Source organism: Zea mays, chromosome 6 (genome assembly GCF_902167145.1).
Source record: "Zea mays cultivar B73 chromosome 6, Zm-B73-REFERENCE-NAM-5.0, whole genome shotgun sequence".
Classification (NCBI taxonomy): domain Eukaryota; kingdom Viridiplantae; phylum Streptophyta; class Magnoliopsida; order Poales; family Poaceae; genus Zea; species Zea mays.
This window is the reverse complement of record NC_050101.1, coordinates 168,821,788-168,831,618: the sequence shown is the minus strand read 5'-3', so window position 1 is coordinate 168,831,618 and position 9,831 is coordinate 168,821,788. Positions and strand designations below refer to the sequence as shown.

Below are 9,831 nucleotides of genomic sequence, written 5' to 3'. Positions count from 1 at the left end.
CCCCCTGTGCCACGTCGTCGCTAGCCTCCTCTTGTCCTTGTCACCTCCTCCCCTCAGTAACGCCGTCATCAACCTCTCCCCTCGCGTTGCCTTCGTCGTTGTTAACCCTCCTCGCTGATATCGTTGCATTAGCATGGGTTATATGCTAATATATATAGTGAAAGAAGATGAATAAAGAAGAACATGCGGAAGATGTATAAATGGAGCACAAATAATTTGTGCCATTGGATCATACATCGAACGGCCCGTCCAAACAAAACACCAATTCCCTCATATCATGACATTTTGCTTTTTTTTTTGGTAACCGCAGGATGATGGAAATGGAGTGTGGCAACGATCTCGCACTCTGATTTGAATCACTGCACGAAACTCGACAAGAATCTATAGGCGCCGCCCGGCGCCGGGGTAGCTCGCCATGTGGGCACACCGCACACGCAGGATAGGCCCGCATGAGAGGAGGGAGAGTCCGCACGGCCATCTTCTCTCTAGTCTCGAACGACAAATAAACAAGCGAAGCGAAGGAGGCATGTCCAGTCCAGGGGCCCCCGCCACCGCCAGCTTCCAAAGGGAGCGAGGACTGAGCAGAGCAGCTCGGACGGAACGCCGAAGCAGCTGGAGCTGGTCACTCACGCACGTCGCGAAGGCAGCTCTCACCTGACCCAGCCCATGCGTGGTCCTACAAAAGCGCGGCAGATTTGCTTTGAACTCGCAAAGACAAAGAGGAAAAGAGCAAAGCTATCAGGAAGCAGCAGAGGTGGATGGAGAGAGAGAGAGAGAAAGAAAGATAGACTAAAGAAGCGCCAAGAGCAAGGAAAGCGAAGCGGGCAAAGCGGCGAGCAACGAAAGAAGAGAAGCGAGGTACAAGAAGGAGATAAGAATGTTTACAAAACCAACGAGCAGGCCGGATCCGATCCATGTCATGTCGCAGATACCCCACGCCACGCGCTGTTGTGCATGTCTTCCTCCGATCCCCGCCCCCGGGATCATTGATCGCCAGCTGCATGCGTTGGCATCCTTCCTTCGTCATCATGCTGCTCTGAGTCTGCTCCCCTCTGCTTTCTTTTTCCCTTCTCTGCGCCACCGGCTTCACCATATAGCTCGGAGAGCTCAGCCCTGGCTGTTAGTGCCTCTGCTTCATCGTGCGAGCGAGGGCATTTGGATTCGGATTCGAGGCGGTGCACTGAAGTGCCTAGCTAGTGCAGGGAGAAGCAGCAAAGCTCTCTCTCTCTCTCTCCCTTATATGGGAGCAAGGCCGGACGGGGCGCCGGGGGCTGTGGAGTGCTGCGGCCGCAGGCTGGTACGACTGCTAGCCTTCCTCTTCCTGGTCTGCGCTTGCCTCGTGATGGCCGCCATGGTGGCGACGACGGACGGCGGAGCGAGCTTAGCAGGGCCGTCGTCGAACAGCGCTGCGTCGTCCGCCACGAAGACGGGCGGCTCGCCGGCGTGGCGTTCAGGCGGGACGGCCGCAGACGCGTTCCGGAGCAGCGAGAGGAGGATCCCCAAGGGGCCCGACCCGATTCACAACAGGTACGTTGGGAGCTAGTTAGTGCGCTGCCTGCACTGCACTGCACTGCACTGCACTGCATGCAGGCGTGTCCTCCCTGTCCTGCGGCTCGAACACCTGCAGTGCAGATGCTCACCTTCGTTGGGATTTGGGAACGTGCTGTGCTGCCTGCAGGCGTGCCGGGAAGACGACGACCGCGCCGCGCCGGAGAGACTAGCTAGCCGGAGGCCGGCCGGGGGCGGCGGCGGCGGCGGCAACAGAAGCTACCACTGCCGGTGCTCATCGTCCTGCACCTGAAGCAGCAGCAGCAGCTGATCTGATCGACATACAGTTCGTGTTCGGCAGCTAGCCCCTAGCCATGCTCGGAGAGGTTTAATTAATTACGCAGCGGACTCCTTCGATGGGGGTGGATTTTTGGTGATCATTCTGGGGGTATGTATAAACCTGCAACCTACCCTTGCAAGGATTAGTTTTTCTTCTTCTGTTTTTCTTCTTTCAAGTTTCACCGAGGTGGAGTGGAGGTTGACCGACATTCTGTTCTTCCCGCATATTCTTGTGAGATTTTGATTCCAATCAGTGTCTATCAATTCAATTTCGATCTCCCTCTCTGTAACCACATGTCGTGTGGCGTGCGTGCGTGTAAAAAATCGAGAAAACCGAGCCTGCCCTGTCCGGGCTTCAGCTTGTTTGTTCTAGCTAGCTCGATCTAGCGGAAACGACTGCCGTACCCTTTCTGTTTATTTTTAGTTGTCGCTGGATAGTGGAAAATTGAACTATCTAGCGACAACTAAGAAGAAACATATGAAGTATAAGTGAGACGTGTAAGCGAGTCTTCTGAATATTTAAATTATAATCTAATTAATTCCTTCACCACCAGCTTGTATACCTTTTATAAAAAAATCTCTAACAAAAACTACAATTACACTTTCGGTTAGATCTTGTTCTAAAGATTAAGAAAGCTCGCTTGCACGTGTTTCTATGTAAGACTTGCTTGCATAGCCGTCGTTTCCAGCTTAGCATGATGTACTCCTACTCAAGTGACAAGTGAGTGCCATGATATGGTGATTCATTGCGCGCTCTGTGCAACAGTAAACCATGCTTTTTTTTTATTTGTGGTTCCAATCATGCGTGTGGTCGCTCGCATGGCATATATACTGGCGAAAGCGAAAGAGGCGGCGGTAGATGCTAAATTAAAGCAAGCATCGGTGCGCACGGCCTTGTGTGTTGCGCGTGTGCCGTACGTCAGTCAGTACGTGCTTCCTCCCCCCGCTTTTTTACTTCTTTTGTTGCAGCTGCACTGCAGGCAGGCTACTATACTCCCGTTTTTTTGTTTTTTTTTCTCTCCAAGTGTTCGATCGAGGAGAAAGATCGAAAAGAGATGAACACAGACCGTCAAGCGTCGATTCCCGTCCCGGATGACGGGACGAGTTCGAAGCAGACACCTTGTGGGTCGGCTGAGACTAAAACAGTACTGCACCGTACCGGTCATTACAGTTTCTACATATTACAATAGATACACATTGTTTAAATGAATAGTTATTAAAACACGAGTTTGAAATCTTTACAATAATAGAGGAATTCGTCATGTGTTTGTTAACGTGTATCAGGTCTCCATTGACACCTCTACTCAACACCCATAAGGCTGTCTCAAACAACTCTCCTGTCTTATTCCATATCTTAAACTTTACCTTTTCAAACAGTGTGTCCCATCTCCTATTTCACACGATCTACCGGAAACGGTCTAACCCCTGCCATCAAAGCTGCGGTCACGGATGGTGTTTTGGGCTAAGGCCCATGCCATTTTCTTCCGTCCAACATGCCAGAAGGCCACCGCGTCAGAGTTCAGTGCAGACGCGCGCGCGCGCGGGGGCGGGCCGGCAGCCGGAACACGGCAGTACAGTGCAGGCCTCGTGGGATTGACGCGAGGATGGACGGACGAGGCTGGTTTCGACGTCCTGGCCTTTCTTTCATTACAAATTGCCAACAAGTGCAACTACCCCATGCCTGACATGGTCAACTACATATCCATGTTTTTTTTTAAAAAAATGATCTAGTTTCTGTATAATACTTGTGAAGTTTTTGTTTTCTCTGCGGGTCTTTAATTTCTTGAACATATTTAGTTAGCAATGAAGCTAGAGCAAACTAGAGAAGCATCTACTTACCTACATAACAGTAGCTAGGATTTTAGTCATGGATGGTCCGGTTTAATTTGTTTAACTATATAAATGCAACACATGGACATGTAAATAAAAAGAATACCAAACATAATATGATCAAATAAAAAGATCTTATAATCATCTATCATCTTAGAAATAAAAAGTATAAAAATCATCTAACATCGTAAAAATAAAAAAAGTATAATTTTTTTTACCTAATATAATATAGTTGTGTGTACTATGCACGTACTACGAGTCTATGAGAATTGATCTATCCAATATTATTGTTGATGAGATTTATGGTACTTGCGCGGCAAGCACGACCGTCTCCTGTCTAAGCGACTTGAAGCATGTGGCAAGCGTGCAACGTGTTTTGTTGAGCCTGGAACACATATTCGTGCTCAATACGTTTGGAGTGTCATCGCGTGTGCTTGTTCTAGGACCTGGTGTGGCTGAATGCCCAAGCGCCCAGCTTCATCCGATGTCGTGATGTGTTGTGTAACTGTCTTAGACGTGTCAAATAGATAAAACAAAGCTACTGCTTAGAGCAAGTACAAAAGAAGCTATTATTTGGCTAAATGCTCTTGTGGAGGAGAGAAAAGAAGCAGCTATAAGCTAGTCGGCTTCGACACAAAAAACAAAGAAGCTTTGTGAGAGAGACACGTGATGTCATGTATTAATATATATTGAAGAGCTAACCACTATACAGATAGTCTAAATGGTAATAGGCCACAAAGATTTTTATAACCAAAAATTAGCTCTATTATTAAACTTGTTCTTAGGAGTATTATTTTTTATCTAATACGTGAGCTTCGAGGGATACATCATACATGATACATGGACTTAAACATAGGACCAGAAGAAGAGTATCTTCCTCCGTTCGATCTAAGTCTGGAGCCACCATTGGAAGATGCTGTCGGTGAGTACCATATCCTGTCCATGTAATATTTCTTCATCCGAATTTTATTAGCCATGTTATAACCGTACACATATTCTCGCCAATTTTCGTAGGTGGATTTGATTTTTAACCTGGAACTGGAAGCACCCCCACGTTGCATTTGATTTGAACATAGGAGCACCTATCCTGGGTTTGATTTGAACCTGGAATCTATAGAAGATGCTGAATGTTGTCCAAGGTGTGATTCGGTTGATTTGTTTTACCTAATTTGCGCTGTTATTTCTTCGTTACAGGCTTACAGCTATTGCGTTTTTGCTAATGAATGTTATCTTGTCTTAGTAGGTAGAAAATATACAACGGATAGCGTGTGCTATGTGCAAGCTAATATATCAAGCTTTATTGGCTACTAGTCATACGCCGGACATATAGGATAAATTTTGTTTTAATAAAACACAAAATATATGTTTTATATTAATTAGGTGGGTGTAAATGTGAAGCCAACAAATAAGGTTCAAACACTCACTTATACATAACTTCAACTTATTTTTTACATAAACTCTTTTATTATAGTAGTAGAGAAGAAATTATATGAGTGCAAGTTGATTCTAAATAAATGTAGGATTTTTTTTTGAAAAATATTGACGCGGGACGACCGTTGAAACTGGTGCTTTAATATATTAAAGATAAAGATATATATGGTCTGTTTGGTTTAGTTTTTTAATCAGCTTTTCTAAAAATCTGGCTATAGGGAGAATATGGCTGTAGAAAAAATATGAGTATCGTGTGAATTACGTACGTGTAAAGTAAGATGAAGGTGTCTATAGAGTTCAGGATCTAGGATCTAGAAAGTGACGGAATTCTATTATTGCAACAACTTGATTTATTATGTGTTCATCTTGATTTTAGATTATTCTTACTAAATTGATTCTCGTAAAAAAAGGACGCTTGCGGCGTCGTGTGACCAAGGATTTGGCTGAGAACTATTCAGAGTTCGCATACGAATTGTGCAGAGTGGAGTATATAGAATCAAGGTAAAGCCGACCTTTGTCATGGCAACCAGGTTGATGTTTCTAGTAGAAAGCATGCATATATGGTCGTAAGAAAAAAAATCCATTGGACCTAGTACGATTACGTGCAGTTGCTCTTAAGGATAGAACAACAATTGAGGACGTACGTGCTATAATTGGTAGTGCATCAGTGCAAGTAAGAAACAGCTATTGCAGTGTATACGAGAACGGCTGTTTTTGACAATAACGATGACTAACTTCCATGGATTTTTTATGAAGAAATGACCATTACAAAAATCAAATAAACTAACTTCTAGCAAGAAAAGATCTATGGGGTAAATAATATGAGTCTCTCACCAGAAATAAAAATCGACGAGTATATGACCGGTATTTTTGGCTGAAAAGGCAATGCTCAATCATTTTTGGTAATACCGAATGCTAACATCTATATTTTTTAATGAAAAATGATCTCCATAAAAAATCTAAGAAACTAATTTCTAGCAAGTAAAGATATATGGAGTAAGTGCTAGGAGTCTCCCACTAAAGGTCATAGCTATGCAACTGATATTTTTGGTTGGAAGACAATGTATTCGGTAAAACCAAAGGCTAACCCCTGTAATTTTTTCATAAAAATGGTCTTCACTAAAAATTAGAGAAACTTTTTTCTAGCAAAGAAAGATGTGTGGGGGTAAGTAATAGGACCCTCTCACCAAGGATCCATTGGTATACAACCAACATTTTTGGCTGAAAACGACCGTTTTCGACAACACAAAATGCGAACACTTATGAATTTTCACGAAGAAATGGACTCTACCAAAAATCCAAGAAACTAATTATATCATGAAAAGATTTGTTGGGTAAGTAATGAGAGCCTCTCATCAAAGATCCTTTGGCATATGACTGATATTTCTATTCGAAAACAGCAATGAACATTGTTGCATGGTTGCCTCTATTTGAGGATGCGACTTTCTTTTTACCCCCATTTTAAAGTCTGCATATATGTCCATACTTTTTTTTAAAACGAACAATCAGTTTGTCCCTATTTCGTTATTAGCGCTTAACAATGTTAATTCAGTACTCAAAAGACGTTTATACCCCTGCACCATTGCCCTCCTTTAATTCAGTGCCTATAAATTTGCCCCTATTTTAATATAAAAGTTTGGAATATAAATATAACATATTTTTTTAAAAATCAACATTTAACTTTGAATTTAAAATATTTCGAAATAATGAAAATAAATTGCATTTAACAATAAATTTTGAAAATGACATTTTAATTATAGTTTCAAAAATATTTTAATTTTGTCAAAATTTAATGCCATATTTTGTTCATTTTTGAAATATTTTAAAATCAAAGTTAAAATAATGTTTTTAAAATTCATGGTGGAATTTATGTTATAACTATATTCCAAAGTTTCATATTAACATGGGGGCAAATTTGCAAACAATTAATAAAAAAGGCCAATGGTGCAAGGGCATGAATGTCTTTTTGCGGGCTAAGTTAACACCGTCGAGTGTTGATAACAGAATATGGGTAAACACTAAACTGAATCTTCATTTAAAAAAAAGGTGGGGCGTACATGCAAACTTTAAAAATAAGGGTAAAATAGAGTTGCAGTATCGAGTAAGGGAAACATGCAATTGTCTCTTTGATAATACTGAAGGCTAACACCAATGATTTTTTTAGAAAAAATGGTTAAACCAAAAATAAAAGAAACCGATTTCTAGCGAGGAAAGATATAAGAGGTAAGAAATACAAGCCTCTCACCAAAGATTCATGGTTATATAGTTCTTATTTTTTTTTGCCAAAAATGGCTATTTTCGATAATACTAAAGTCAAACACCTATGGATTTTTCATGAAGAAACAGTCTCTAAAAAATTGAAGAAATTATTTTCTGGTAACGAAAGATTTATGGAGTAGGTAATAGAAGTCTCTCACCAAAGATCCATGGTATAGGCTGGAAACGAGCCGAGCCGGCTCGTTGACAGACCGAGCTTGGCTTGTTCACTCAACGAGCTGAAAGAGGAGGCTGGGCTCGGCTCGCGAGTTAGACCTTGATAAATAATATTATATTATATAGTGGTTTAATAGTATATAAATATAAAAAATATAATCATCATTCAACATTATAAGTAAAATTATCCATTATCTATTATTATTGCATAGTTTAATTAATTTGGCACAGCTCGCGAGCCAGAACAAGCCGTCTCAGCTTGACTCGGTGGACAAGCAAGCTCGAAAACCAGGCTCGGCTCGCTCAATGCTCGCGAGCCGCTCCGAGCTGAGCCGTCCCGAGCTCGAGTCGGCTCGTGAGCCTCGAGCTTTTTTTCCAGCCCATGATGGGTATACTACATGTATTTTTTTTGCTGAAAACAGACATGAACGATCGTTTCAACAATATCGTTGGCTAACACTTATAGATTTTTCACGAAGAAATGGTCTCCACCAAAAATTCAAGAAACTAATTTCTAGTAAAGAAACATGTATGTGTTAAATAATAGGAGCCTCTCACCAAAGATCCATGGTTATACGATCGATTATTTTTGGCCAAAAATGGGCATGAACAACGTTATTCGGTAATATCGAAGGCTAACACGTATAGTTTTTATGAATAAATGGCCTCCACTAAAAATAAAAAAAACTATTTTTTGGTAAATAAAGATGTGTGGGTTAAGTATTAGGAGTTTCTTACCAAAGATGTATGGGTATACAACTGATATTTTTTTGACAAAAACAGCCATGAATAGCCGTTTTTGGCAATAGCGAAGGTTAACACTTATTGATTTTTTGAAGAAATGGTATACACAAAAAAATCCAAAAAACTAATTTCTAGGATGGAAACATGTGTAGGGCTAGTAATAGGAGTGTTTCACCAAAGATTCATTGGTATACGATCGATATTTGTGTCCGAAAACAGTCATTGAAAGGATTGTGGACGACTAAGAGGGAGGGGTGAATTAGGACTTCTATTTTCTCGCTCTAAACTAGGCCAATAATTAATATCTTAATCAAAACCTATACAAATAACCAAGCAATATTGTGCAACTAAGGTTTTGTCTAAGTGTTGCTATCTCTACCGCAAATCGAAGTTTTGCAACCTAAGTTCCTGTCCTACCAACTAGTCGATATTCTAATCTAAGAATGGTAAAGAACACAACTTCAATAAACAATAAACATGAAAGCTTAAAGGAGATAGAGATGCAAACCCCATTGATGCTGCTATTTTTACCGAGGTATCAAGAATCATGTAAGGTTCTTACTAATCCTCGTTGGTGCCCCTACATAAAGGGAAGCCCACACGAGGGTAATGCACCTCGGACAAGAAACTCCATAGAAAGTTGCAGGCCTTCTCCACGCGCAAGTGGTGCTCCACTTCTGGCTCTTTTTGGACGTTCCCCGTTGTCTTCACTATCAAGCTTTCGGTTGAAACGCCACGACCTCATTCCCTCTAGTACACAGTGGCGGCCACACCACAAACGTGGTTGATGTGGTCTCTAAAGAAAATACCTCACCTGATACAATTACAATGGCTCGTGCAAGAGCCGTGGGTGGTTGCGGAGTTTCTAACCTAACTCAATTAATTAGGATGCAACCTAGAGCAAGCGTAACAACAGTCTAACTAAGCTAAGCATTTTGCAAAACACCTATGCTAATCACTGAGTGATTCTCTTAAGCACTTGGGTGTATGGAGCTACGAAAATGTGTTTCTATAATATGTCAATGTTCTTGAGCTCTCCACACTTCCAAATGGCTAGTTGGGGGGGGGGTATATATAGATCCCCATCCAAAACTAGTCGTTGGAACACAATCTACAGCTTTCTGCGGTGCACGAGACCGTTCGGGGTGGTGCACTGGACCGTCCGTGTCTGACTTGCCATTAGAGCTTCTGCATATGGCGCACTGAACCATCCATACTGGCGCACTGGACCATCTGTGCTGGCGCACTAGACCTACACGTGTATGTTGGGGACTTGTTCTCAAATGCTATGAATCAAGAACAAGGCAACACAGAATGTTAAATGTTAATGCCCTTCGTCCTTCGAAGCATTATCTCCCTTAGGATATAATGATCTTTAGACGAAGGACATACCTTCTTCATCGTAGCATATGCTAATAAAAGAAGAAGTATATGAAATATACGAAACAACATGAACGATCACATAACATTATCAATTCATCCTTATTATATTAACATGGAAAAATGGAGACAATATTGAATTATATATGTACCTTCGGCTTGACAGAAGGCAAAAGTACAAACGTG

The 9,831-nt window shown here is 41.8% G+C and overlaps 1 protein-coding gene across 1 annotated transcript; it reads left to right on the top strand.

Moving 5' to 3' along the window:
- The first annotated feature begins 1,122 nt into the window (after positions 1 to 1,122).
- Positions 1,123 to 2,098, top strand: LOC100277301 (uncharacterized). The gene is made up of 2 exons (NM_001150906.2): positions 1,123 to 1,527; positions 1,679 to 2,098. The coding sequence occupies exons 1-2, from the start codon at positions 1,241 to 1,243 to the stop codon at positions 1,719 to 1,721; spliced, it is 330 nt and encodes a 109-aa protein (NP_001144378.1). The 5' UTR covers positions 1,123 to 1,240; the 3' UTR covers positions 1,722 to 2,098.
- The last annotated feature ends 7,733 nt before the right edge of the window (positions 2,099 to 9,831 follow it).